At 39.8% G+C, this 25535-nt stretch overlaps 1 protein-coding gene across 1 annotated transcript; it reads left to right on the forward strand.

Annotated features, from left to right (window-relative positions):
• The first annotated feature begins 1269 nt into the window (after window positions 1-1269).
• Window positions 1270-24157, forward strand: PYGO1 (pygopus family PHD finger 1). Its single transcript, XM_052646818.1, has 3 exons — window positions 1270-1477; window positions 20909-20994; window positions 22075-24157. The coding sequence occupies exons 1-3, from the start codon at window positions 1429-1431 to the stop codon at window positions 23197-23199; spliced, it is 1260 nt and encodes a 419-aa protein (XP_052502778.1). The 5' UTR covers window positions 1270-1428; the 3' UTR covers window positions 23200-24157.
• Window positions 24158-25535: the final 1378 nt, after the last annotated feature.

Below are 25535 nucleotides of genomic sequence, written 5' to 3' on the forward strand. Positions count from 1 at the left end.
TTGAAGATTAAAGTCTACACCTACAGAATGTCTTTAGTAGAACTGGAAACCTAACAAACAGGGAAAACATTTCCGTGAAAGTTAAGTCAAAGAATGTCAGAGTCAGAAGAGATCTCCGAGATGTAGCCCCAATGCCTTTTCAAGATCAGAAATCTGAGACCCAGAGAGGTTACTTAAGTTGCTTTAGGTCACACAGCATAAATGGATATGGAATCAGTAATCATACAATCACACGGCTTTGTGTGTGTGTTCGGGGGGGAGAGGGCAGAGGGGTCCTTCTAAAATTTAACGTCTACATCAGGTTCAGGTGCCCCATCACTCCCACCCACCCTCCTTTCTTATATTAATTCTGCATCGCTTTCCGAAGAATCAGGTCGTGAAAACTTGTAGTTGTGGCATTCTACAAACAGGTGTCCAGACCACGGGCACGGAATGGGGAATCTGGGTCTCCACTTGCCCGCGGAGAACTCTCCAGCTCCCGCATACAAAGTTTTCTCGGTTCGTACGTTTCTCTTTCAGATCCCTGGCCGCGAGGCCAAGATGCCTGCTGCGGCCTCGGAAGAAGTTCGGAGATGCCGATTCCTCGAAGAAGCCGGGGAGCGTCTGCCGCCGAGCCGGGCGTCCTCTGGCCCGGCGGTGGCGGCGGCCGAGGGGGAGCGCCGCGCTCGGAGCAGCGCGGGGCTGGGCGGGGCGGCCCCTAGGCGCGCGCTGCCTGCCCCGACTGCCAGGGCCGCGGGCCCGCTAGCCCCGCGCGGAGCGAGAGGCGCGCGCGGGCCGTGGGGGCTGGGCCGAGGCGGAGCGCTAGGCGGCGGCGGGAGGCGCCGCGGGACCAGGCAGCGGCCCCCGCCCCCCCCTCGAAGTCCGTCCCCGCGCGGGGCTGGGGAGCTCGGGGCGGGGAAGCCGCGGGGCCGCGCCACGTCCCTCGCCCGCCCCAGAGCGGGTTTTACAGGCGGCTCCAGGCTGGGAGCTTTTGTGTCTGCGACTCGGGAGCGGCGAGAGCGCGGACCTCCTCCTCAGAGGGCGCTGTGAGTGCGCCGCCTGGGCCCGGCCGCCCGCCTCCCGCCTCCCCTGTCAGCGGCTCCTGAGGCGGCGGCGGCGGCGAAGAAGGAGTGGGAGGAGGCGGCGGCGGCGGCGCACTCGTCCTCCGCACACGCCGGCCCCGGGCGGGGGGCCGCCCCGAGGCCGCGCTCCCGCCGCCGCCGCTGAGCCCGGCCGGACCCCGCACGCCGCCCGGCCGCCCGGAGGCCTCGTCCTCCTCCCAAACTTTGCAAACTCGCCCCGCGTCCCTGCCGCCCTCGGCCGCGCCTCAGCTCTGAGGCTCGCCTCGCAGCCGCAGCGGCCCCGCGAGCAGGAGGAGGAGCCGCCGCCGCAGCATCAAAGAGACCGAATTCCCGCGGCCTGGGGGGGAGTCATGCTTTGCGGTCTGTAATGTCAGCAGAACAGGAGAAGGATCCCATTTCGCTGAAGAGAGTTCGAGGTAACCGAGAAGGGCGCCGGGTTGAGGGAAGCGGGGTGAGCGGGGCGCGCGGGGGCCGCGTGCCCGGCCGCCGGGAGGCCACGGGGCTCTGTCCGGGCCTAACTCCGCGCAGCCCGCGTCCCGCCTGCGCCCCGGGGCCCGGGCTGCGGTCGAAGGCGCGCGGCCCCGGCGCTCGCCCGCCCCCGGGAACCCCGCGCCGGGCCCTGGCCGCCCAGACTTTGTGTTAGGAGGCAGTTGAAGCCGCACTCCGCATCCCTTCATACCCCGCTTCTCGCCCACCTTACCTCGTTGGCCAGACACAGCACAATAGGCAGCTCAGAGGGTGAGAAAGAAAACACCCCCGGCAGAGACCACGAACGATGCCTACCCCCCACAGAAAAGTAAGTTGGACCGCACTGGAGTTGACGCTCTTGCAGAAGGTGTGCCAGGCCTTCGCGTCTCTCCCGGTCCCCCTTCCCACCTTCCGAAAGGCAACAAACATACAGCTTATTTTCCTTAGGAGAGGAGAAACTATATTCATTCAAAACGCTTTCCTCTATTGGCTTATGGATAAGAAGCAAGTCGCCCCAAATCAGTTTTACACACGGTCGGTCGGCTGGCTTCTTCCTCGCACACGAGTTAGGAATTTCCCTGCTGCCTTACTAAGAAATATCAGAGGGAACGTGTGCCAGACAAAAGATACTGCCTATAAGTTCAGACATCAGATGCCGGCTCGAAATTTGGGGAGTGTCCTCCAGCTCTTTATTTCTAGCGTTCAGTAAGGTTAAGGTTGAAAGTCCTAAAATTGAAGTCGTACAGCTCATTAAGCAAATATTTATTGAACATCTACTCTCTGCTCGGCACTGTTTTTGACACTGGGATACCACTGTGAACAAAGCAGAAAGACCATCTTCACCCACCAGGAACTCAAACTCGTGGGGTAGACAAATGATGAACAAATCAAAGGTATAGAATGTCAAATGGTAAGTGCTATGGAAAAGATCAAAGCAGGGAGAGTGGTTAGAAAGTATGTATCGGGGTGGGGAGGTAGTGATTATTTATAAGAGGGCTCACCTGGAAGATGAAGTTTGGCAAAGATCCAAAGGAAGTGGTAGAGCAGAGCTCTATGCATAGGTGTGGGAATAGCAGTATTGGCAAGAGGAACAGCAAGTGCAAAGGCCCTGGGTCTGGAATTTGCCTAGCGTGCTCAAGCAGCTGCATAGAAACTCTTGTAAGTGGCATGGAGTGAGCAAAGGGACAGTAGTGTGAGCTGAGCAGAAGGATAGGGTGAGTGTGTACTGGGGGTCTTGTGAGCCATTGAAAGATTTTACTTTGGCTTTCATTCTGAGATAGGTGCTGAATGGTTTTGTCTAGGAAAGTGACTGATGGGACTTAGGTTTTTACTTGCCGCTGTGTGGAGAACAGACTGTAGAGAACAAGGGCTAACAAGGGAGGCTGGTTAGGAGGCTATTGTAATAAACCTTTCATCCAAACAAGATCAAGTGCTTTATAAATCAGTAGTAAGGTAAATTTCCAGTTGATTTAAGTGATGTAGAGACGGAGGACCGCAGCCATTCATCTGTGTTTTTGTTTCTTGTGACTAGAGATTAAATCTGTAGAACTGGCTTGAGACACAGTGACAATGTGGAATCCAAATAACATCACTTGAGTTTAGATAGAGATTGATTTTCTTAATCATTTAAGCAAAAACATAATTTAGAGCAGAATATTGTTTTTACAGGCTTAACATCAGCACAGTCTTTCTCTTGGTGAAGATTTTCTATTTCAACTTTTCTTTTCTCTTTGTGGTTATGAGTTGCCAAAGCCTTTAAGGAGTAGACTTTCTGAAATAGTTATCTCTTTGATATGTGTACCATATTGTTTTGCCCATTATTGTAAATTACTTTGGGCTTGAAGGAAAAGAAATCGTTATCAAGTTTATACCTTTGAATTCAATTGTCAGTCTTAATCAAATGTAATTTTAAATAAAATTGATGGGTATTTCATTGTGGGTCAAGAGCACAGATATATCTTTGCTTTGTCACAACTGCTGGTTTTAACTTAGATGTTGGGAATTCACTCAGGTGTCAGCTCAAGAATACTGTGAGAGTTAAGTACCAGAATATAAGACAAAGCACTTTTTAAAATAAAAAGCCAATATGAAGAGGAGTTTTTATAATAAGTCGTTTTGTACTAATTAGAACATTAATTTTTAAAGGATTCTAAAATTATTTTATAATTCATAAAAGGTACCAGTATATCTACATGAGCTCTTCTGAAGCACAGTTCTGCTTAACTTCACTGCCCTGAAGCTTTTGGTTATAATTTATATCATCTGACTGCTTATAAGAATGTGGTGTTTGCAGAACATAATCTCTTGAACAGTGCTTCTCAAACTGCTTCTCCATCCATTGATATACATAGACAGACTTTTTAATGGTTATGTATTTCATATGTATAAAAAAAGTAAGTCATCAAACCTCTTGCTGAGGATAAGGCTAAGATACAGACGATAGATAGATAGACATATATAGGTAGATAGATCTCTCTAGATATCTATATATGTATAGATAGAGATATACATATCAATATAGATAGATATCTCTGTCTATACATATATCTATCTATACATATATCTCTACATATGTCTATAGAGAGGCCTATATATATATTTAAATTTAGAAGAATTATTAGAAAATAATATTATAGGTGTAACTCAGATATGGCAAAATTAGGACAACATGAATGACTTAAGGACTTTATAATAGTATACTCTGTAGGCCTAAAGCACCATGATCCCTTAGGATGCTTATAAAAAATGTAGCTTCCTGGACCCACAGAATTAGGATTTCTGAGAGATCTCTCTGCATACTTAACAAGCTCTCATGGTGGTCCTTATGTACACAAAAGTTTGAGGACTGCTGTTGTTAGACCTAGGTTATGATAGGTAAGTGGACCAGAGGAAGTAGACTGGTAGTTTTCCAAACTTGCCCTGATATTTTAATATTAGATTCAGAGTTCATATTTAGTGGCAAAATATCTTTCTCATATTTCCTACCAGTTCTTACCAGCTCCCAAACCCTCAGCCCATGATTGAAAGACAGATCCATGAGGATATGTGCAATATCTTGATTATTTTTCTATTTCTTCCTTAACTGCTTTGCTCACAGGAGATACTAAATGAATGAATGAATGAATACATGAAGGAACTCATTCATATCTTTATGTTGCTTTCAGATTGTCTATAGCCCCTCCCACCAATTTTTACTTGCCCTTTTCCCTTAAAATGTTACCATCATCCTTATTTTAACCAACAATCCTATTATCCAATATTCTTAGCACTCTTAGGTGTTGATCTGATGACAATACTTGTTCATTTATTCAACAAATATTTATTGGGTAGATAATGGGAATACATTGGTAAGAAGACATAATGCTTGTCTTCACTAACTTTTAGTGTAGTCTGGGATACGGAAAAGTAATCATTTACATACAGCGTGATAAGTGCTGTGGTCATCTATGAAAAAATAAACATATAACCCCTCTTTAAGGGAGTCAAGGAAGGCCTCCTGGAGGAAACTGTTAAGAAGCAGTGGGTGTTCCTTTGTTTTAAATGTTGTAGAAAGAGCAGCAAGGAGGATAAGGGGTGAGAAGGTGGTCTAGGAACTTAGTGATGATTTTGAGAGGGCACTTTTGGGGAGAAAACCACATTTAAAAGTACTGAATATTAAGTGGTGAAGATGTGATTTAAAAGAAGCTTGGTGGCAGAAGGAAATACATAGCCAATAGATTGGAAAGAGTCAAGACAAAGTTTGTATGGGTTCTCTTTGTTTACTTTTTCTCCCTTAAGAAATGATAGACATATTAGTAGACCAACAGAAGGACCTGATTTAGAGGAAGAGGGCAGAAACTGAAAAAGCAACAGAAAAAGAGCATAATTCATTAATAAAGCATTCAGTACATTAAAAAAAAATATCTACTATGTGCTAGGTACTCGCTGTTGTGGAAGCTGGGCATGAAACAGACAAGGCTCCTATCCTCATAAATAAAGTTTCTGCATATGAGAGAAGGAATAGCATCAAGGATGCAAATGAAGAGTTAGTCTTAGAGAATTAAAGAGAAAATGAAGAAAAGCAAATTTAGAGATGAAGAAGGAAGTTGAAGCATTCATTTCAGATGAAATGCCTTTTTTTTTTTTACATAAATGTCACATTTATTGTTTCAAATACAATTCTGTCTGATTTATTACTGATTTTGTGTGGAAAAATTAAGACAGCTGACATATGACTCATGTCAGAACTGTGCTGAACACTATATAGTATCAAGATAATTCCATCTAGACTATGAATAAATGATAGTTCTTTAATAGAAATTTCACTAGTCATGAGGCAAAAGTGATTAAGTAGCTATCTGCTTTTAAAAGACTGTACACCCTCAGGTGAAAAGCTTTTAACCAGAGTTGAAATGACATTGGAGAGGTGAGGATGTATTTTAGAGTGGCATAATAACACAGAAATGTCCCAGGCGCATACAAAATAGACGGTACTAAAAAAAAATACAGACCATCTTGATAAGAGGAGTGTATGGAAGATTTGGATTAAGATAGAAGAATAAGCATAATTTACATAGTCATAGAACTGAGGGAAAGAACCGGTGAGAGAAAATCTAAAGGACAGGATTTTGAGGGGGATTGTTGTTTTGTTTTATTTTTTAATTAGCATAAGTAAGGACTAGGCAGAGTGTCAGGAAAGCAAGTTTGGTTTTCAGCGCATTGAATGAGTGTCCCTGTGGGATGTTGGAGAGTATGCAATGGATATACATGGTTTGGAACTGAGGTGGGTGGTCTGAGCCAGAAATAGAGATCTGGAAGTTATCAGTAAACATGTGAATATTAATTTGATGTCTTGGGAGTAGATTAGCTTACCCAAGAGAGTGAAAAGTTCGAAGAAAAAAGCATTGAGAAAAGCAACTTTGGGAACATTAATATTTAGGAGATAAGAGGGAAAAGAGGGCGCTGAAAAACAGAATGCCAAGGAGTAGCCAGAGAGATAGAGGAGAAAAACAGAAGAGAATGGTGTCACAGATATATAAAAGAATAAATTTATGAGGAAGTGATAAATGGATTTTGTTGTTAACAAATGGAATGAAATGTGTCTGTGAGACCTTCAGCATGCTCTTTCTCCCATATTCCCTAACTTGATAAATATCATTTATTTAGTAACCCAAACCCATCCCCCACTGCAACTCAGCACTGTCCGAGTCCTAGATATTCTGTCTCTTTAGTAGGCTTTGTACCCGTCATCTCCTAGTCTTTCCACAGCTGCTACTTTAGTTCAGATTTTGCTTATCTCTGATTATTACATTAACCCTGTCACTGGTTTCAGTGACCCATTTTGTCTTTTTTAACCCATTTTCCACATTGCTACTTACTGCTGGTAATAACTACCATTTATTAAGTACTCACCAAACAGTTTTCTAAGTAGTTTATTTATTTATTTTTTCTAAGTAGTTTAAATGGATCATCTTGCTTAATCATCTCAATAACCCTGTAAGTTATGTTATTATTATTCTAGGCTTACAGTTGAGGAATTGATGTTCAGAGAGGTTTAGTAACGTGGTAATATAACATGTTCAAGTCTGCCTGCTAAGTTGCTTCAGTCATGTCTGACTCTTTGTGACCCCATTGACCGTAGCCTGCCATGCTCCCCTCTCCACCGGGTTTTCCCAGCTAGAATATTAGAGTGGGTTGCCGTTTCCTCCTCCAGGAAATCTTCCTGACCCAGGGACTGAACCTGTGCCTCTGGTGTCTCCTGCATTGGCAGGCAGGAACTTTACCACTAGCGCCACCTGGGAAGCCCATGTTCAAGTCTACCCAGCTAGTAAGTGGCAAAGCTAGAATGTAAATTCTGGGGCTCAAATCCTAGCCACACAGTTTAGTCACATTACTCTTTTTTGTAAAATTCTTCATTGGTTTCCCATTGCATTTCTGATGAAAATCCAACCTTCTTATGTTGACCGAATCCAACGTTGCTATATTCTTGTTTGACCCAGTCCTCCGTCCTTCATATTCATGAAATGTTCATCCTTGTCTCCCATGCTCCATTTCTGAAATATTCACATTTCCTCTCTAGATGTCATGAGCTCTCTTGCCTTTACATTTTTCTTTGCACATTCTGTTTCTTCTGCTAGGCATGTCCTCTTTTTCCTAACTTTGGTACAATATCCATCCTTAAAGCATCAGCTCCATTGAGACTTCCCATTATTAGAGGTGTTATTGTATAGAGTCAGCTTTCCACTTGGACACCATCTACCCACCCTTCTAAGCTTTACTTTTGTGAGCAGCCTTAAACTTTCATGCACCACAGTAATGCAAAGATTGTTAGTTTGGGAACAGCTGGCACAGGAACCACAAATATTTAAAAACTTAAATGGAAAATTCTGAAAGAGATGGGAATACCAGACCACCTGACTTGCCTCTTGAGAAATCTGTATGCAGGCCAAGAAGCAACAGTTAGAACTGGACATGGAACAACAGACTGGTTCCAAATAGGAAAAGGAGTACGTCAAGGCTGTATATTGTCACCCTGCTTCTTTAACTTATATGCAGAGTACATCATGAGAAACACTGGACTGGAAGAAACGCAAGCTGGAATCAAGATTGCTGGGAGATATATCAATAACCTCAGATATGCAGATGACACCACCCTTATGGCAGAAAGTGAAGAGGAACTAAAAAGCCTCTTGATGAAAGTGAAAGAGGAGAGTGAAAAAGTTGGCTTAAAGCTCAACATTCAGAAAATGAAGATCATGGCATCTGGTCCCATCACTTCATGGGAAATAGATGGGGAAACAGTGGAAACAGTGTCAGACTTTATTTTTGGGGGCTCCAAAATCACTGCAGATGGTGATTACAGCCCATGAAATTAAAAGACGCTTACTCCTTGGAAGAAAAGTTATGACCAACCTAGATAGTATATTCAAAAGCAGAGACATTACTTTGCTGACTAAGGTCCGTCTAGTCAAGGCTATGGTTTTTCCAGTGGTCATGTATGGATGTGAGAGTTGGACTGTGACAAAAGCTGAGCGCCAAAGAATTGATGCTTTTGAACTGTGGTGTTGGAGAAGACTCTTGAGAGTCCCTTAGACTGCAAGGAGATCCAACCAGTCCATTCTGAAGGAGATCAACCCTGGGATTTCTTTGGAAGGAATGATGCTAAAGCTGAAACTCCAGTACTTTGGCCACCTCATTCGAAGAGTTGACTCATTGGAAAAGACTCTGATGCTGGGAGGGATTGGGGGCAGGAGGAGAAGGGGATGACCGAGGATTAAATGGCTGGATGGCATCATGGACTCGATGGACGTGAGTCTGAGTGAACTCCGGGAGTTGGTGATGGACAGGGAGGCCTGGCGTGCTGCGGTTCATGGGGTCGCAAAGAGGCGGACGCAACTGAGCGACTGAACTGAACTGAACTGAAATGACTGAGGTTGAGGGCTTTCTTAATTTAATATTTATTACATGCCCAGATTGATATAGATTTGAGGCATCATATAGTGGACACTTTCTGCCTTGGATTTGAAAAGGAAATAATGTGTTTTTCATTTCAGTCATATAAGGCCATTTTGCCAAATGCTTGATGGAATTCATGTAACACTATATTCACGTATTCACAATGTTTCCATTCCATGGTAGAGACTAATATTATAAAAGTATGTTTCAGGTGACGATAAAGCTGTTTAGCTAAGAAGCTCACATCCAGCTGACAGTATATGCTAGATTTCTGTGCTGTTACAAAAAACTGATATTTGAGTGTCCGGTGATTGTGTCGTCACTGCTGGTCATTAGATATTTTGATAGGATGTTAAATGCTGCAGAAACTGAAGTGAAGTACGCTAGTGATAAAGTTTAGTCTAAAGGGAAACAAAATGAGGACTAGCAGTTGAGGATCTGCTCTGTGCCAGGCAATGTATTAGGTACTGTTTCAGTCTGTTTGGGCTGCTGTAACAGAATACCATAGACTGGGTGGTTTGGAAACCACAGATATTATATTTCTTACAATTCTTTTCTAAAAAACTTTTATTTACTTATTTATTTTTGGCTGTGGTGGATCTTTGTTACTGTGCACAAGCTTTTCTCTAGTTGTGGCATACAGGGGCTGCTCTAGTTGCAGTGTGCGTGCTTCTCACTGCGCTGGCTCCTGTTGTTGCAGAGTACGGGCTGTAGGGCACGCAGACTTTAGTAGTCACCCCGCACAGGCTCAGTAGTTGTGGTGCATATGCTTAGTTGCCCTGCCGTCATGTGGATTCTTCCCAGATCAGGGATCAAACTCGTGTACCCAGCTTTGGCAGGCAGATTCTTAAACACTGGACCACCAGGGAAATCCTATTTCTTACAATTCTGACAGCTAGAAAATCTGAAAGCAAGGAGCCAGCAGACTTGGTGTCTGGTGAAGACCCACTTCGTGGTTCATAGACAAGTCTTCCTACTCTGTCCAAATATGGAAAGGGGTGGGGAAACTCTCCTAGGTCTGTTTCATAGGGGCAGACAAAGCCCACTTGACCTAATCACCTGTCAAAGACCCCACCTCCTAATACCATCACACTGAGATTAGGATTTCAACTTAAGTATTTCGGAGGACGAAACCTGGTTTGAGTCAAATCGGTCTAGAATACATACTTATTCTAATACATTCACATATTAAAATACACACTTGGAATAATGCTGAAGGAGGTCTGTTTAAAGAAAAATATTAGAATATTCATTGGAAGGACTGATGCTGAAGTGCCAATACTTTGGCCACCTGATGCAAAGAGCCGACTCATTGGAAAAGACCTTCATGCTGGGAAAGTTGAGGGCAAGAGAAGAAGGGGGTGACAGAGGATGAGATGGTTGGATGGCATCATCGACTCAATGGACAAGACTGTGAGCAAGCTCTGGGAGATAGTGAAGGACAGGGAAGCCTGGCATGCTGCAGTCCATAGGATCACAAAGAGTTGGACACAACTGAACGACTGAACAACAAAAATGTTTTAAAATAATGTAGTCACATTACCTACTAGGACAGTTACTATCACATACCAAGCCATAATTGCGAATAAAATGAGTTTAATAAAAGGAAATTTAAAATATATGAGGCACACTAACATCTAGTGTACAAGAATAATGTCCTCATTCCCTTTAAAGACTTGGTGCCAAAATAGATTGAGTCTTAAACCTAAAGAATAAAGACGTTGTACCTAGACCAAGAAAAAACCATAAGAGGCCTAAAGTAAATAATCCACTCTTTAAAAAATGAAAAAATACTCTCTTTAAGAAATAAAAAGTGCTTACAAATACTTCCCTGGTGGCTCAGATGGTAAAGAATCCACCTGTGGTACGGAAGACCTGGGTTTGATCTCTGGGTTGGGACAGTCCCCTGAAGAAGGGAACGGCTACCCACTCCACATTCTGGCCTGGAGAATTCCGTGGACTGTGTAGTCCATGGGGGTTGCAAAGAGTCAGACATGACTGAGCGACCTTCACTTTCACTTTGGCTTTGCCTGGTGGCTCAGATGGTAAAGTGTCTGCCTGCGATGCAGGAGACCTGGGTTTAGTCCTTGGGTCAGGAAGACCCCTGGTTAAAGAAATGACAACCCAATTCAGTATTCTTGTCTGGAAAATCCCGCAGTTGGAGGAGTCTGTCAGGGTATAGTCCATGGGGTTGCAAAGAGTCAGATACAACTGAGTGACTAACACACACAAATAAATGATTTTATCCTTATAAGTGAGTTTCATATAAAAATCATTAATTTGTAGAGTCTTTGGATGGGAAAAAATAGCTTCATGTAATAGATTGGAAACTCCCCTAAGATGATAAGAAGATAAATAAGCTTCCAGATCTACATAAAAGGTAAAAGTTTATTTTGCTTAATTGAGATTGATTGACATAATGAAGGGTGATAATATATAGATTAAATTCCTTTACTTTCTTAGGATGAGAGGGGTTTCTTTCTCTATTGTGGACATAACTCCTTCCAACTTCTTTGCCCCTTGTGCATTCAGAGGGCAGTGGGCAGGTAGGAGTGAAGAGATGAGATTAAGAAGTTCAAGAATTAACAAAAGGATCAGAGTAGCCATTGTTACAACAAGCTTTGGAAGTTCCCCTTTTCTTGGTTCCGTGCCCTACAGCTCTCAACTTCTGGCTGAAATGGTCATGGTTTCCCTTGCAGAGTGTAGAGCAGATAGAAGCTTTGGCGTCAAGTTATTAAGATAACCTAAATAACTACCTCTATAACCCCTACTTTCCCTTCTTATGGATTTTGGCCTTGCAACTTCATTTCTAAGGAGTAATAATTACAGAAATTCTTGGTAGCTTATATTCTAATTAGCCCCAGTGAGCATTAATCTGATTTAACGTGATTTACTACATCATGAAGGTGACAGAACCAGCATTATTACAAACAGTGATGGGAGGGACCTAGGTAAGGCCAAGAATCAAGCCATTGGAAATGGCATCATTAACTTTTTAGATGAATAATCAGTGGGGCAACAGAGACCAGTGGGAACTTGAAGGATTGTTTTATGGAGGAAAATATTAGACTCTTAAATAAAAAAGTAATACTATAAAATTCAGTTTTCAAAAAAGAATTTTAGATGGCTTTGTTCACAGATTACTTGAAAATATGGAATTTATTTAAATGATTCCAAATGTCAGAGTTTTGCCTTATAGTAAATATATAAATTATTATTAAACTTTTAGAAAGTGAACAGAGATGATAGAGTACATTTTGTTCATCTTTAAATTACAGTATTTTAATAGAAAAAGTTACAGCTATTCAGTAGTCTTAATAATGCTGTGGAAAAACGTAATTTATATGTACTAGAAGAGACTAATGTATTAATCAGTTCAGTTCAGTTCAGTCGCTCAGTTGTGTCTGACTCTTTGCAACCCCATGGACTGTAGGACCCAGGCCTCCCTGTCCATCACTAACTCCCAGAGTTTACTAAAGTCATGTCCATCGAGTCAGTGATGCCGTCCAACCAGCTCCCGCCTTAAATCTTTCCCAGCATCAGGGTCTTTTCAAATGAGTCAGTTCTTCGCATTGGGTGGCCAAAGTATTGGAGTTTCAGCTTCAGCATCAGTCCTTCCAATAAATATTCAGGACTGATTTCCTTTAGGATGGACTGATTGGATTTCCTAGCTGTCCAAGGGACTCTCAAGTCTTCTTCAACACCGCAGTTCAAAAGCATCAATTCTTCAGAGCTCAGCTTTCTTCACAGTCCAACTCTCACATCCATACATGACTACTGGAAAAACCACAGCTTTGACTAGATGGACCTTTGTTGGCAAAGTAATGTCTGTGCTTTTTAATATGCTGTCTAGACTGGTCATAACTTTCCTTCCAAGGAGTAAGCGTCTTTTAATTTCATGGCTGCAGTCACCATCTGCAGTGAATTTGGAGCCCAAAAAAATAAAGTTTGCCACTGTCTCCACTGTTTCCTCATCTATTTGCCATGAAGTGATGGGACCAGATGCCATAATCTTCGTTTTCTGAATGCTGGGTTTTAAGCCAACTTTTTCACAGTCCTCTTTCACTTTCATCAAGAGGCTCTTTAGTTCTTCTTCACTTTCTACCATAAGGATGGTGTCATCTGCATATCTGAGGTTATTGATATTTCTCCCGGCAATCTTGATTCCAGCTTGTGCTTCATCCAGCCCAGCGTTTCTCATGATGTACTCTGCATATAAGTTAAATAAGCAGGGTGACAATATATAGCCTTGATGTACTCCTTTTCCTATTTGGAACCAGTCTGTTGTTCCATGTCCGGTTCTAACTGTTGGTTCTTGACCTACATACAGATTTCTCAAGAGGCAAGTCAGGTGGTCTGGTATTCCCATCTCTTTCAGAATTTTTCACAGATTGTGGTGACCCACACAGTTAAAGGCTTTGGCATAGTCAACAAAGCAGAAGGAGATGTTTTTCTGGAACTCTCTTGCTTTTTTGATGATCCAATGGATGTTGGCAATTTGATCTCTGGTTCCTTTGCCTTTTCTAAAACCAGCTTGAACATCTGGAAGTTCACGGTTCACATACTATTGGAGCCTGGCTTGGAGAATTTTGAGCATCAGTTTGTTAGTGTATGAGATGAGTACAATTGTGTGGTAGTTTGAGCATTCTTTGGCATTGCCTTTCTTTGGGATTGGAATGAAAACTGACCTTTTCCAGTCCTGTGGCCACTGCTGCATTTTCCAAATTTGCTGGCATATTGAGTGCAGCACTTTCACAGCATCATCTTTTAGGATTTGAAATAGCTCAACTGGAATTCCATCACCTCCACTAGCTTTGTTCGTAGTGATGCTTCCTAAGGGCCACTCTACTTCACATTCCAGGATGTCTGGCTCTAGATGAGTGATCACACCATTGTGATTATCTGGGTCATGAAGGTCTTTTTTGTACAGTTCTTCTGTGTATTCTTGCCACCTTTTCCTAATATCTTCTGCTTCTGTTAGGTCCATACCATTTCTATCCTTTATTGAGCCCATCTTTGCATGAAATATTCCCTTGGTATCTCTAATTTTCTTGAAGAGATCTCTAGTCTTTCCCATTCTATTGTTTTCCTCTATTTCTTTGCACTGATCACTGAGGAAGGCTTTCTTATCTCTCCTTGCTATTCTTTGGAACTCTGCATTCAAATGGATATATCTTTCATTTTTCTCCTTTGCTTTTCACTTCTTTTCACAGCTATTTATAAGGCCTCCTTAGACAACCATTTTGTCTTTTTGCATTTCTTTTTCTTGGAGATGGTCTTGATCACTGCCTCCTGTACAATGTCACGAACCTCCGTTCATAGTTCATCAGGCACTCTTGTCTATCAGATCTAGTCCCTTGAATATATTTGTCACTTCCACTGTATAATCATAAGGGATTTGAATTAGATCAGACCTGAATGGTCTAGTGGTTTTCCCTTCTTCCTTCAATTTAAGTCTGAATTTGGCAATAAGGAGTTCATGATCTGAGCCACAGTCACCTCCCGTCTTGTTTTTACTGACTGTATAGAGCTTCTCCATCTTTGGCTGCAAAGGGTATAATCAGTCTGATTTCAGTGTTGACCATCTGTTGATGTCCATGTATAGAGTCTTCTCTTGCGCTGTTGGAAGAGGGTGTTTGCTATGACCAGTGCGTTCTCTTGGCAAAACTCTTATTTCCTTTGCCCTGCTTCATTCTGTACTCCAAGGCCAAACTTGCCTGTTACTCCAGTTGTTTCTTGACTTCTTACTTTTGCATTCTAGTCCCCTATAGTGAAAAGGACATCTTTTTTGGGTGTGTTAATGAACTTTTATTATTAAGCATTACCTTTTTCTATTTACACTTTTGTTATAATGAAGTACCCATAACAAACATTAGGAAAGACAGGGCTTTGATGTTTGGCCCCTTTGTTTCTTTATATAGTCACTTTATTATTTGAACTCAGGCCCACTGCTAATTCTTTTCCACAGAATTTCTAGGTATTCAGATTTAAGAACAACACATTTCTCTATTCAGTATGTTAGTATATACTGTTGCATAACAGTATATGGCCTTTTGTGGGCCATTGAGGAAGACATTATATGTATAAGATTTCTGGAAGGCAAACTTATATCTTAGAAATTAAATAAACTTAGTTTTACTTAAGCAACAAAGCAAAAATAAGTAAATTGGACTTCACCAAAATTAAAATCTTACATGTTTTACATCTGATAAGATTCTAGTATTCTTAATATATATGTAAAGAATTCTTAAAACATAACAGAAAAAACAATCTAAGTGAAAAAATAGGCAGAGAACTTGAATAATCATTTCTGCAAAGAAGATCAATAAATACACGAAAGGGTAGTCAACATCATTAGTAATTTTGGAAATGCAAATTAAAAGCACAAGGAGATACCACTTCACACTCACTAAAGTCACTATTAAAAAAACAGGATAAATCTTGGGGGGGATATGAAGAAGTTAGAACCCTCAGACTTTAGAGGTGGGGAATGTAAAATGATGCAGCCACTGTAGAAAACAGCTTCGTGTTTCCTCAAAATGTTAAACATAGAGATATCATGACTCAGCAACTGCACTCCTAGGTGTATACCCAAGAGAATTGAAAATACACTTTCATTAAAAAACATGTACATAAATGCATCCAAAATAGAAACAACCCAGATGTTCACCAACTGATGACTGTATAAAAATAATGTGAAACGTTCAGCCATAGAAAAGAATGCAGTAGTAATACGTAAAAGAACGTGGCTGAACCTTGAAAATATTATGCTAAGTGAAAGAAGCCAAATGCAGAGCCACGTATTATATGGCTAACAGGTATGTGGTTTCTTTTTGGGATTATGATAGTGTTCTGGAATTAAATAGTGGTGATAGTTACACTGCTTGGTGGTAGTGAATAAGCTAAAAACAAAACAAAAACCCATTGAATTGCACACCTAAAAGCAAAAGAAAACAAATCCTAGTTTCAGATTTCAGAGCTGCTTTTTACCAGAGGTATGGCCCATACCTTTACAATTTCATTTCTCTTTGTTTCTTTTTTAAAATGAGGATGATTTTCCTCATAGGTTTGTTATGAAGATTAAGTGAAGGAACATAGATATAGTTAGATAGAAACCTCTAAGATAAGATGCTAGAACAAAACTACAGAGTCTCTTCTTAAATTTCAAGTGAAATGAACTGAAATTTCCGTTGAAAAAAACAAAAAAAAATGGCAAAAAAATGTCAGCAACAAACAAGGGAAGTGGTACAGCCCAGTAACATAAATCTGGAACAGGCTGAAATCTGGATCACTGTTTTAGGCTTCTAAAACAACCCTTCCTCTTGGGAGCTGTTGGTGATTTACAAAATTTTGAGAATTCTCACTAGTAACCCCAAGTCTGGAGAAAAGCAAATTAAATGAGTGTTCTTATTGTCTCACTTTTTTGAGTGAGGGAAAACGAGTAAAACAGGTTGGTTGTTGTTTTTAAAGGACTCTCTCTGAGAGAAAAGAAGTCTTCAGGGATACAAGGTGAATAAGACAACACAAGGGAATACTCTAATGTGACTGGGTTACTGCACCCTACAAAGAGGTAGATATGCACTTAACAAAACCTCAGAATTAAGAGCCTGGATGTTTCAAGGAAACATGATAGGTTAATAACCTTACTAAGATAGGCAAACATTTTGAAGAGAATATCCAGTCTAATAAATGTAACATTCATATGGGGTTTATTCTAGGAATGTCAGGCTAGGTTTAACATTAAAATAATATAAAGGAAAAACATCATATGATTAGATACATACCACCTAAGCCAAAAAAACCATCTAAGCCAGGCCAACAACCTTAGATACAAATAAAAGGGAGTCAAAGTCACATACATTAAATCAGAGCTTAAAAGGTCTGGGCAAAGTTCCAAGGTAAAAATGAAAGCATGATAATTACTCAGACATACTATAGCAAACTAATGAACTAATGCACATAGAGAAGAAAACGGCATGCAGAAGATGAAGAAACCATAACCTACAGGACAAAAAGGAAAATAAAAATTTATATAGTCCTCAACTTTCAATGCAGGCAGTGTCAACATTATTTAAAGAAAAAATAAAAACCATGTTTTTAATGTTTTTTATTTACTGTTTTTATTGATGTTTTAAGCCTTAGAGAATTTTCTTTTGATGAAGAAACATTTGACATATTCATCATTTTAACTTGTTTCTTTTTCCTTATTAAATTTGAATAAGTTAACATTCAATGCTTTTATTTAAAAATATCCCATTTTTGTAAAAATATTACTGTCACTGTTTATACATAGGAATGAAAGTAGGTAGGTAGATAGGAAGCTAAAAGTCTGGACTGATGTTAACTTAGGAGTAATGATAGTTTCTGGCTGGTAGGGTTTGAGCTGTGTATCACTCAGGGTCTAGTCAGGAGGCAGAAACCATACCTATTATTTTTAATGTAAAGAATTTGATATAAAGTATTGCTAACAGGTATTAAACTGGCAAAATGGAATACTAAAGGTTTTACAGAGGTAACAACTGTGGGAAGAAGCTCCCTATGTCCTCATGGCTGTAGGACTTAGGAAAGACGTTGGAATTATAAAAATATGTCCACTCACAAGAGGAACCCTGTGGAGTTTAAACTCCGGTCTCTGAGAAGGGGCTGCTGCTTAGGCTGGTATAAATGCCCATGGGGTTAGAGGATGGGACTAGTGACTCAGTGCTGGTGTCTGTGAGGAGGGCACAATCAGGCTATCTGGGATAATATGTGCTCTAAAGAAAAACAGTGTTATTTTGTTCTAGATGGCTAGCCAGAACAGGGAGTACCTTTCCGCTCATTAGAAGACTTTCTCGTTGTCCCTCAACAGGGCTTTTAAAAAGTTTTTTTTCATACTGGTCTTGCACATTTCTTAAATTTATTGCTAGTTAGTTTAGTTTTGTTCCTGAAAATGAAAACTTTTCTTCTTCTTTATCTTTTAATTAGTTGTGGTTTTTATATATGAAAGCTTTTGGTGTTTAAATATTAATTTAACATCCAGAATCCTTACTAAAATTTTGTTATTGTTTGTCATAGATTTTACCTTCACAGTATTTAAACTTGTCCTAAACAGCCCTTACAGAAATCTGCTTTGCATTTTGTTATGTGTGGGACTATTGCCAGCATGCTGATTTCTCTTTATTGCCATGTACCGTTTCTTTCCCTGAACTACTCTTGTAAAGATAACATTACAGGTCTCCCTGCTCCTGACCCCATTCTCATCACCAATTTATTCTCAGCACAAATGCTAATGTAATCTTTTTTTAAAAACACAAAGCGTGTTACTTTCCTCTTTGAAATTCGTAAATGATCATTCACTGTTCTCCAAATATAATCCTGATTCCTTATCATAAACTACAAGGCTCTATATCTCAGTCAGCTTGGGCTGCCATAACAAGACACCATAGACTGGTGGGCTTAAACAACAGACATTTGTTTTCTCATAGTCTGGTGCTAGGAAGTCCAAGATTAAGGTGCCAGCCAGCTTGTCAGTTCCTGGTCAGAGCTTCCTTCCTGGCTTGTAGGTATATGCCCATCTTCCTGTTGTGTCCTCATGTGCTCTTTCCCAGTGTATACATGAGGGATGAAGGAAGGGAAGGAAGAGAGAGAGAGCAAGGACAATCACTTTTTCTTCTTCTAAGACCACTAATCCCATTATAAGGGACCCACCCTTGTGACCTCAGTTCAGTTGCTCAGTTGTGTCCGACTCTTTGCGACCCCGTGAATCGCAGCATACCAGGCCTTCCTGTCCATCACCAACACCCAGAGTTCACTCAGACTCACATCCACAGAGTCAGTGATGCCATCCAGCCATCTCATCCTCTCTCATCCCCTTCTCCTCCTGCCCCCAATCCCTCCCAGCATCAGAGTCTTTTCCAATGAGTCAACTCTTCGCATGAGGTGGCCAAAGTACTGGAGTTTCAGCTTTAGCATCATTCCTTCCAAAGAAATCCCAGGGTTGATCTCCTTCAGAATGGACTGGTTGGATTTTCTTGCAGTCCAAGGAACTCTCAAGAGTCTTCTCCAAGACTACAGTTCAAAAGCATCAGTTATTCGGCGCTCAGCTTTCTTCATAGTCCAACTCTCTCATCCATACATGACCACGGGAAAAACCATAGCCTTGACTAGACGGACCTTTGTTGGCAAAGTAATGTCTCTGCTTTTCAACATGCTGTCTAGGTTGGTCATAACTTTTCTTCCAAGGAGCAAGCGTCTTTTAAGTTCATGGCTGCAGTCACCATCTGCAGTGATTTTGGAGTCCAAAAAAATAAAGTCTGACACTGTTTCCACTGTTTCCCCATCTATTTGCCATGAAGTGATGGGACCAGATGCATGATCTTCGATTTCTGAATGTTGAGCTTTAAGCCAACTTTTTCACTCTCCACTTTCACTTTCATCAAGAGGCTGTTTAGTTCCTCTTCACTTTCTGCCATAAGGATGGTGTCATCTGCATGTCTGAGGTTATTGATATTTCTCCTGGCAATCTTGATTCCAGCTTGTGCTTCTTCCAGCCCAGTGTTTCTCATGATGTACTCTGCATATAAGTTAAACAAGCAGGGTGACAATATATAGCCTTGATGTACTCCTTTTCCTATTTGGAACCAGTCTGTTGTTCCATGTCCAGTTCTGACTGTTGCTTCCTGACCTGCATATAGGTTTATCCAGAAACCTTGTGACCTAGTATGACCCTAATTACTTCCAAAACCCCTCATCTCCAAATACTCTCAAATTAGGGTTAGGGCTTCAGTGTAGGAATTGTGGCAGGATACAGCAATCAGTCCATAACACTTTAAAATAATCTGGTCCCTGCCTGTCTCTTCAGCCTCTTCTGAAGGCACTCCAGAGTCATGTAACACACTGGCCTTTTTTAAATGTGTGAGACACATTTGTGCTCCTTTCTTTTTTATTCTCTCTGTCTGTAGGCTTATTGTTCTGCCCTTCACATGAGAGATTTCTTGTCATCTTTTAGGTCTCAGTGTAAGTATCTCTTTCTTAGAATCTACATGTATGAGCAAGTCTCCAATAATCTTCTGTCAACCCATTGAATTTATTTATTAATATGTTATAAATATGTATTATATGGCTACATATGTGTGTACATAATTTTATTCTGTCTGCTTTTGTATATGTTCAGAATTCTCTATAATAAAAAAATACGCATTTTTAATGGAAAAAAGTTCCATTGATAAACTTACTTTTTAACATAGTCAAGCTTTTGCTTTTAATTGATCATATTGAGAAAATCATGCCCACATTCATTGTTGTATTTTGACAATACCTTTCAGAATTAAAAGGCATATACCTTTGATGCCATAATTCTACTTCTAGGAATGACTTGTACATGAGTGTAAAGACATTTATACATGGATTTTCATTGTAGAACAGCAAAGGTTTGGAAACAATTGAAATCCATCAGTAGGGAGAAGACTAGTTTAATGAATTATGGTATAATCATACTATGAAATACTACTCAGTTGTTAGAGAATGGAGCAGTTCTATATGTAATGGCATAGAATGATTTCCAAGTAAGAAAGCAAGGTACAAACCATTGTTCCATACTAAACATGCCATCGTTTTTGTACTCCCTTGAGATACACTAGAATTAATCTAGATTATCTTTGGCAAGATGGAGAGAAACTAGCAACAGTGTTTGCTTCAGGAATAGGAAACCAGATGACTAAAGGTTTTAATATAGAGACTTACTTTTTCACTGAAAAAAAAACAAAACAATGCTGTGGGAGTAGAAGTGAGTGACTCTGGCTGAGATTATGGGAAAGGCTTTTTGAAGAACAAAGATAATAAAAGCTTAATGCTACTTTATCTAATAAAAATAGAAAACATATTAACAGGTAGCTATAATGGTATGAAAGATATAAAATTTCACTTATGAATAGAAATATTATTTGGATGTATTTACTTATTTTTAGGTGGTGATAGTGGACTGGATGGGTTAGGAGGACCAGGTGTGCAACTAGGAAGCCCAGATAAGAAAAAACGCAAGGCAAATACACAGGTAAATTGGCATTTTCTTTGTTAACAGTTTTTCTTCACTGATATGATCACACTATGAGGTAAATTTAACTTTGGTCATGGATTCTGTTTACTATCCTCATTCTGAACCTAGTAGTAAATTCTGCAGTGATAGTATTTTTATTCACTTATTTAGTTTTTACTCTGCAACTCATGGCTATTATTGGACTGCTGGCCTAGAGTGAATACTGCAAGAAGGAAATGTAGGCAAATAAATTAAAATGCTTATTCTTAAATCTAACTTCAAAGGAATAGATGCCTGTAGTTTTATGAAAAGATTTAAAAATATATGGACACAAGTTTAACTTGGAGTAATGTTCAACTATTATAATAAATCAGTATGTATGTACATAACATGAAGCAAAAAGCATCTTTTGTCTATAATCTTTGGTCATAATAAACATTTATACATACTGACTTTCTTGGTTTTATCCTCTATAAATTTGAAGCACTCTTTTTGTTATAAAGACTGCAAGTGAGTATGAAGTGTGTACACTTTACTTTTCTCCATATTTGCTACACTGTTAAACTTGGAGTGTGACTAAAACTGGCAGTTAATTTTCTAGTCTAAGGTCTAGAACGTAGTGCTTTGGAACTACTTCAGTAGCTACTCCCTGAAGTTTAGCCAGGAAAAAAATTTAGGTCCTGTTTACTGTTATTTAACTTTATAGCTATTTGGAGGTGTAAAAGTATTTTTAGTTAAAATTTTAAGTGAAAGATTATAGTTGTAGGCTGGCATATTAAATGAAAATTATGGTAATGAAGCTTCTTTTGAAGACTGAATACATCTAGAGTTTGAAATAATTGATTTGAGCTCAAAAAAAAATACCATATTTCCTTTCCTAAATGAAAGAAACCTACACATTTTTATCATTAAATATAATTAACTATAAACATTTTTTGGAATTGAAAGGTCAAGTGAAGAATTAAATTTTCATAAATTTTCATAAATTAAAATTTCATAAATTTCAAAAGAAATTTAACTAAAACTGGGTTCATAAATGTTAACATTTATGACTTCTTTGATCAAAAACATGTATTTCACTTTACATTCTCATTTCAGGGGCCTTCTTTTCCTCCATTGTCTGAGTATGCTCCGCCACCGAATCCAAACTCTGACCATCTAGTGGCTGCTAATCCATTTGATGACAACTACAATACTATTTCCTATAAACCACTACCTTCATCAAATCCGTATCTTGGCCCTGCTTATCCTGGCTTTGGAGGCTACAGCACATTCAGAATGCCACCTCACGTTCCTCCAAGAATGTCTTCCCCATACTGTGGTCCTTACTCACTCAGGAATCAGCCACACCCATTTCCTCAGAATCCTTTGGGCATGGGTTTTAATCGACCTCATGCTTTTAACTTTGGGCCACACGATAATTCAAGTTTTGGAAATCCATCTTACAATAATGCACTGACTCAGAATGTTAACATGCCTAATCAACATTTTAGACAAAATCCTGCTGAAAACTTCAATCAGATTCCTCCGCAGAATGCTAGCCAAGTATCTAACCCTGACTTGGCATCTAACTTTGTCCCTGGAAGTAATTCCAATTTTAGTTCTCCGTTAGAATCTAATCATTCTTTTATTCCTCCCCCAAACACTTTTGGTCAAGCAAAAGCACCACCCCCAAAACAAGACTTTAGTCAAGGAGCTACCAAAAACACAAATCAAAACTCCTCTGCTCATCCACCTCACTTAAATATGGATGACACAGTGAATCAGAGTAACATTGAGTTAAAAAATGTGAATCGAAACAATGTCGTCAGTCAAGAGAATAGCCGTTCGAGTAGCACTGAGGCTACAAACAACAGCCATGCAAATGGGACACAGAGTAAGCCACGGCAGCCGAGAGGTGCCACAGATACATGCACCACTGAGAAAAGCAATAAATCTGCTCTCCACCCAAGCCGCCACGGGCATTCTTCCTCTGACCCAGTGTATCCTTGTGGAATTTGTACAAATGAGGTGAATGATGATCAGGATGCCATCTTATGTGAAGCCTCTTGTCAGAAATGGTTTCATCGCATCTGCACTGGAATGACCGAAACAGCTTATGGCCTCCTAACAGCAGAAGCGTCAGCAGTATGGGGCTGTGATACCTGTATGGCTGACAAAGATGTCCAGTTAATGCGCACTAGAGAAGCATTCGGTCCACCTGCAGTGGGCAGTGATGGCTAATAACAGGCATTCACTTCGGTGTTTCCCCACCCTCTGTGTATTACAGAGGGTCAGTGACACAGGATTTTAATGTTTTACATAATTTTTTAAATGCATACATGAAAAGATTATTTACCTTTTAGTTTTTATTAATACTCCATTGCTAGTGCATATTTTGTATTGTCTTGTTTGCTATCGTAAATAAGAATAATGTATATGGGGGTGCATTAGAAAGTACTATACAAATAAATTTTAGTTATTGTTAAACATAAAAGCCTCTTGAAGCTTCAAGATAATGTATAGCAAACGTAGGCAAGTTTTTACTTTTTTAAAAGTTACAGTCATTGAAAAATGTGTCAGTTGACCCTTGAACACAAGTTTGATCTGCATACATCCACTGGTTTCCAGTAAACGCATACTGTCGTACTACATGATCCTTGGTGGGTTAAACCCTAGGATAGGGAAACACAGTTTTGGGGGGCTGGCTGTAAAGTTGTATGCAGTTTTTTGACAGTGAAGAGATTGGCACCCCTAGCTCCTACATTGTTCAAGGGTCAAGTGTATTTCACTGCTGAACTTTGGCAATATCAAATTAAACATTTAGTTCAAAGAATATTTGAGAATCCATGTAATGTGTTCTCAGAATATATGTAGCTAAAACATGAAAGCATACATTTTAATGGATCTTCTAACAAATAGTAGAGTATGACACCAGATTCTTCCCTTACTGGTGTTCCTGAAATTAGTGACTGTCATATTATCAAGTCAGTCTTTCCAGGATGTCTGTTTGTACAGATACAAGACAGATGTTAACATATAGTAGATGTTCAATACATATTTGTTGATTAACTTGTGGATTGTACCACATGAAATTGCTAACGTAAGATCAGTTGAAAATTGACTACAATTAGTAGAGTTGTCATAAAGGGTGTTTTTAGTTGTGCTGTTTAGAAATATAACAATATTATGCTCTTCACTCTTCAGTTTTCCTTGATTATTGAGTTGTTTTGTTATTGTTTTCCAGAGAAATAAATAATACAGTATTCTCAGAAGAATTGTGAATACTTTTCTTAATATCATTTCAAACTGGGACATAGAAAAATGAATTTGGCCTTACAGGGCTCTGCTGGCAGAAGAACTACTCAGTGGTGGTTTGAAAAATCTTGTTCTTGGGATCTGAATGTAAGAGTGAGCCTCACAGGAGTTCAGAATCCATTTTAAGTGAAGATCAATAAAGAGCCAAGGTGAGAGCTTACTGACAACCATTTGAGGCCCTGCAGGAGACACAAGTTTCTGCTGGGGCTGGGGAGAGTGTAAAAATAGACTTAAAGGTATTCTCTTGAGAGAAGATCAAGAATGGAGACAGTTGGAGGTACACTCATTAAGATTTGAAACAACAGAAACCTGTTTTTGGAGTGGATCAAAACCTGTGACCCAAAAAAAGGATTCTATATGACAGTTGATAGCAATTTACACAATGGTTGGTTGTTGGTAAAGCTCCCAAACTTGAACCATCATTACTGTTGTGACCAAATCTGAAGACTGTGTGGTGATCTGCAAAAGGGATAGTGACAACCATTTAAACCTTGGTGAAATGACAGCAGCAGCAATATTGCCAAGAAACTTAAATTACACTTGAAAATTTTGATTCTATGCCCTTTGATTAGCAAATACGAACCGAAACTTTTACATGACAGCACTGGTATCAATCACGTTTTACAAGCCACTAATGCAAAGTCAATTGAAGTATTCGATTCTGTCGTTTCCAGCATAGTCACCAGAACTTTATCAAATGAACTGGTGTAGTTTTCATCATTTGGAGTTTTTTCTAAGAAACTACATATTCTCCAATTGAGAAACAGTAATTGGAGGGTTTGAACAATTTATACAACATAGCAAATGATGAATTTTATAAAAATGAAATATTTAATATCCTATTAGAAGAAAATTATTAATGCTCATGATGCATATTTTGATTGAATAAAACTTATTTTTTTAAATAGTGTTTTAATTGTGACCAACAAAAACAGCAATTTCATATGGTACAAGGTAATATAAGGTTTTTTCCATTTACCTGTGACTAGTTAGAGGCGAGTACAAAATATTTTAAGGATAGCTGTAAGATAAATATCTTTATAGTTTTAGGAAATGAAATGATATAAACTCTCATACTAGGTGGTACTTGTGTGAAAATTTAACCATTTGAAGCAGATTAAAATGCAGTACATTGGGCTGACTCTTGACATTTGATTGTTCAGTAGCATACTTGAAGATCATATTTTGCTTACATTGTTCAGTAACATACTTGAAGATCATATTTTGCTTACATTGTAGCTTTTGTTATTTTCTAAATGCTT

Source organism: Budorcas taxicolor, chromosome 10 (genome assembly GCF_023091745.1).
Source record: "Budorcas taxicolor isolate Tak-1 chromosome 10, Takin1.1, whole genome shotgun sequence".
Classification (NCBI taxonomy): Eukaryota; Metazoa; Chordata; class Mammalia; order Artiodactyla; family Bovidae; genus Budorcas; species Budorcas taxicolor.

What these genes read in the sequence shown, in the direction of transcription:
- PYGO1 (XM_052646818.1), top strand. Translation starts at nt 1,429, where the DNA reads ATGTCAGCAGAACAGGAGAAGGATCCCATTTCGCTGAAGAGAGTTCGA. An exon ending in TTCGCTGAAGAGAGTTCGAG is followed by an intron (nt 1,478 to 20,908) that starts GTAACCGAGAAG and finishes ACTTATTTTTAG; the next exon opens with GTGGTGATAGTGGACTGGAT. An exon ending in AACGCAAGGCAAATACACAG is followed by an intron (nt 20,995 to 22,074) that starts GTAAATTGGCAT and finishes TTCTCATTTCAG; the next exon opens with GGGCCTTCTTTTCCTCCATT.